Raw genomic sequence first — 2,500 nt, 5'->3', positions numbered from 1 at the left:
ATAGCAGAACAGACAGTAGTCAAATCGAAGTAGTCCAAGGGCTGATACTGGTAAACTGGTAAACAAGAATACTGCCGTGTATGAAATTTCAAGATTGTTTTGATCAGTTTAAAATCATTTAGCAAATATACATCTGTGCACGTCACGAAAACGGTGTCAGTTCATGGTCTTCCCAATGACTTCTACTTAATATTTATTACTTTTAAGTGCCAAAAATGCCAAAAACCCGTAACTCAATATTAACCCAATTTTAACTCAATCTTAACTCAAAACTAAACTCAACTCGTAACTCGATCAATAGTCTATCTCCTGTCTCACAACCCTTCAATGATCATAACCCGGTGGGACATAGTACCTCCTTCTTCTTTTGAAAATCTACTCTCACACAGTTACATTCTCCGCTGATGAGACAGCAAAAAGAAATTACGCAATTACTGCAATTTTTTTCACACATCTTCCTTCATTTAGCAGGTGTAGCATGTATTTCCTTTGGGTTAGTCATAGTGTTTGGTTTTAGTTTTACACTGTCAGTCCTCAACGGAATACAGCTGTAGTATGGACAGCAATATTATTATTAATATATTATTTTGATGACAGATAAAAGAAAAATTATGAATAAAACGGTTTAATCTGAATGTCCTAAATGAAATAAATAATTTACATAATTATTTCTCAGATAGTGCATGTGCTGTGATTGCCTACTTCAGGAGGCCATGTCAGAACTAAAGTATAGCCTGCTAATTTAAAGTTTTGTTTTCGTTGCTTGATTGAAAAGGCTAGACTGAGATATAATAAATGCAGACAAACGTTGTCTCTTTGGGCGATACTGTAGCTTATGGCTCGTTATCCACTTATTGCATATCGGTGATCAGTCTTGACTTATTCCTTTCCCAAAGCATCAAGTCTTGGGAAGTAACAAAGGGTCCTCTGGGACTCACATTTCAAGCGCTGTTCATGTTATCATTATAGGGCGTATCATCAGCAGTATCCTGATGGATGCTTGTTTACCAGTGTTATGCCCACCAATGTTTATGGAAAGCATGATTACTTTAATTTGGAGGATTCACATGTGCTCCCAGGATTGATTCACAAAGTCTACTTGGCAGAGCGTGAGTTCAAAATACGGATGTGTATATAATGATAATGAAAAAACAATGACCAGGAGCATATTATTATAATTTATTATATAGATACTGATGAAATACCAGGATTTCTCCTTTTACTAAAAAATCATATCTTCACCGCGCGCAGTGAACGTATCATTTTTATCTTTCACATGTGAGGATATAGCTGTCGTCATGGTAATGAATACGATTAGCCAACAAAACGCGAGCTTCCTCTTCATTGTACGATACTTTTGTGCTTTAATATAATTCTTCTCTACTACATTATTATTTTTATTGCAAATTTTACATTATCATGATTTGTTTTTCATAACTTTCATATCTTGTTTCATGTTACACAACATGCGTGTTTTAGTGGTTGGTGAACACTTTTTCATCATTTCGAAAATGAATAAAACAAGTTGTTTTAAGTCTAGACATTTCATCAATATCTATATAATAAACAGAACATTACATGGCCGCTTGGGGATACGAATTTTATCTTCTCGTGCTGCACTCGAAGATAAAATTCGTATCCCCGCGCGGCCATATAATATCCTCTATCTCAAGTCTCACGCATTATGGATGAGTCTCATGCCTGTGTTGGTCCACAAGAGATCAATCTCGCATATCAAGATCAAGATCAATTTCTCATGACTCACAAATCCAGAACACTTGCTCTTTAAACAAATTAAAATTCAGTTCAATTTCCCCGAAAACGGCACTAACTGTAATGTCAAGCTTGAATCGTGTACTGTATCAGAAAGTGCTAAAATGTCGCGTTTGAGCACAGGTGGCCCAAACTCTATGTTGTGTTTTGAATTTAGAGAGTTTGTATGGCGAGGTTTAGTCGATACAAATCAGAAGGCTTATGAAAAGAAATAAGCATTAATGTCGCACTCACTTGTCTGTTGCCTCTTTGTGATCGTTCTTTGGTAATTTGATGCCATTCTGTCCTCTATTTCTCGACTTCATCAAAAACATAAAACAAACAGCGGTTACAAACGTAATGATAAACGCATTTTCCTTTTGACTTGACGTTTCGTATGCTATGACATACAGCTTCAAAGTGAAAGCACTCCATGGGATCAGTCAAACTTCCACTATAGGTCACAACTTAAAATGGGACCATTTTCAGGTTTTGGCAAATGGTAGCTCTGATTTGCATTGCAAAGTAAAGGAAACCTTATTAATACGCGACCTTAAACCAACGTTAAACGAAAACGTTGGCAGTGAAAAACTCTGGCTTTATTAAACGGTCAGTTTCCACTGCTATCTATGGAAAGAGGAGCTATATAAATTATTCAAACATGCAACTTCTGCATGTGGAGACATTCTCGTGCTTGGCGACCTAAACTGTGACATCCTTCATCCTTTTGACTATTAGGGAGTTTAAG

The 2,500-nt window shown here is 36.3% G+C and overlaps 1 protein-coding gene across 2 annotated transcripts in view; it reads left to right on the top strand.

Moving 5' to 3' along the window:
• The window catches only part of LOC138040845 (GDP-L-fucose synthase-like), a 26,028-nt gene that overhangs the window by 12,793 nt on the left and 10,735 nt on the right, over window positions 1–2,500 (top strand). For both annotated transcript variants that reach the window (XM_068886536.1, XM_068886535.1), the window contains exon 6: window positions 970–1,109. In XM_068886536.1, the coding sequence (XP_068742637.1) occupies window positions 970–1,109 (140 nt within the window). The remainder of the gene's footprint in view (window positions 1–969; window positions 1,110–2,500) is intronic.

This window comes from Montipora capricornis, chromosome 3 (genome assembly GCF_036669925.1).
Source record: "Montipora capricornis isolate CH-2021 chromosome 3, ASM3666992v2, whole genome shotgun sequence".
Taxonomy (NCBI): Eukaryota; Metazoa; Cnidaria; class Anthozoa; order Scleractinia; family Acroporidae; genus Montipora; species Montipora capricornis.
Note: the sequence above shows the minus strand (reverse complement) of the source record. Positions and strands in the feature narration are given on the sequence as shown.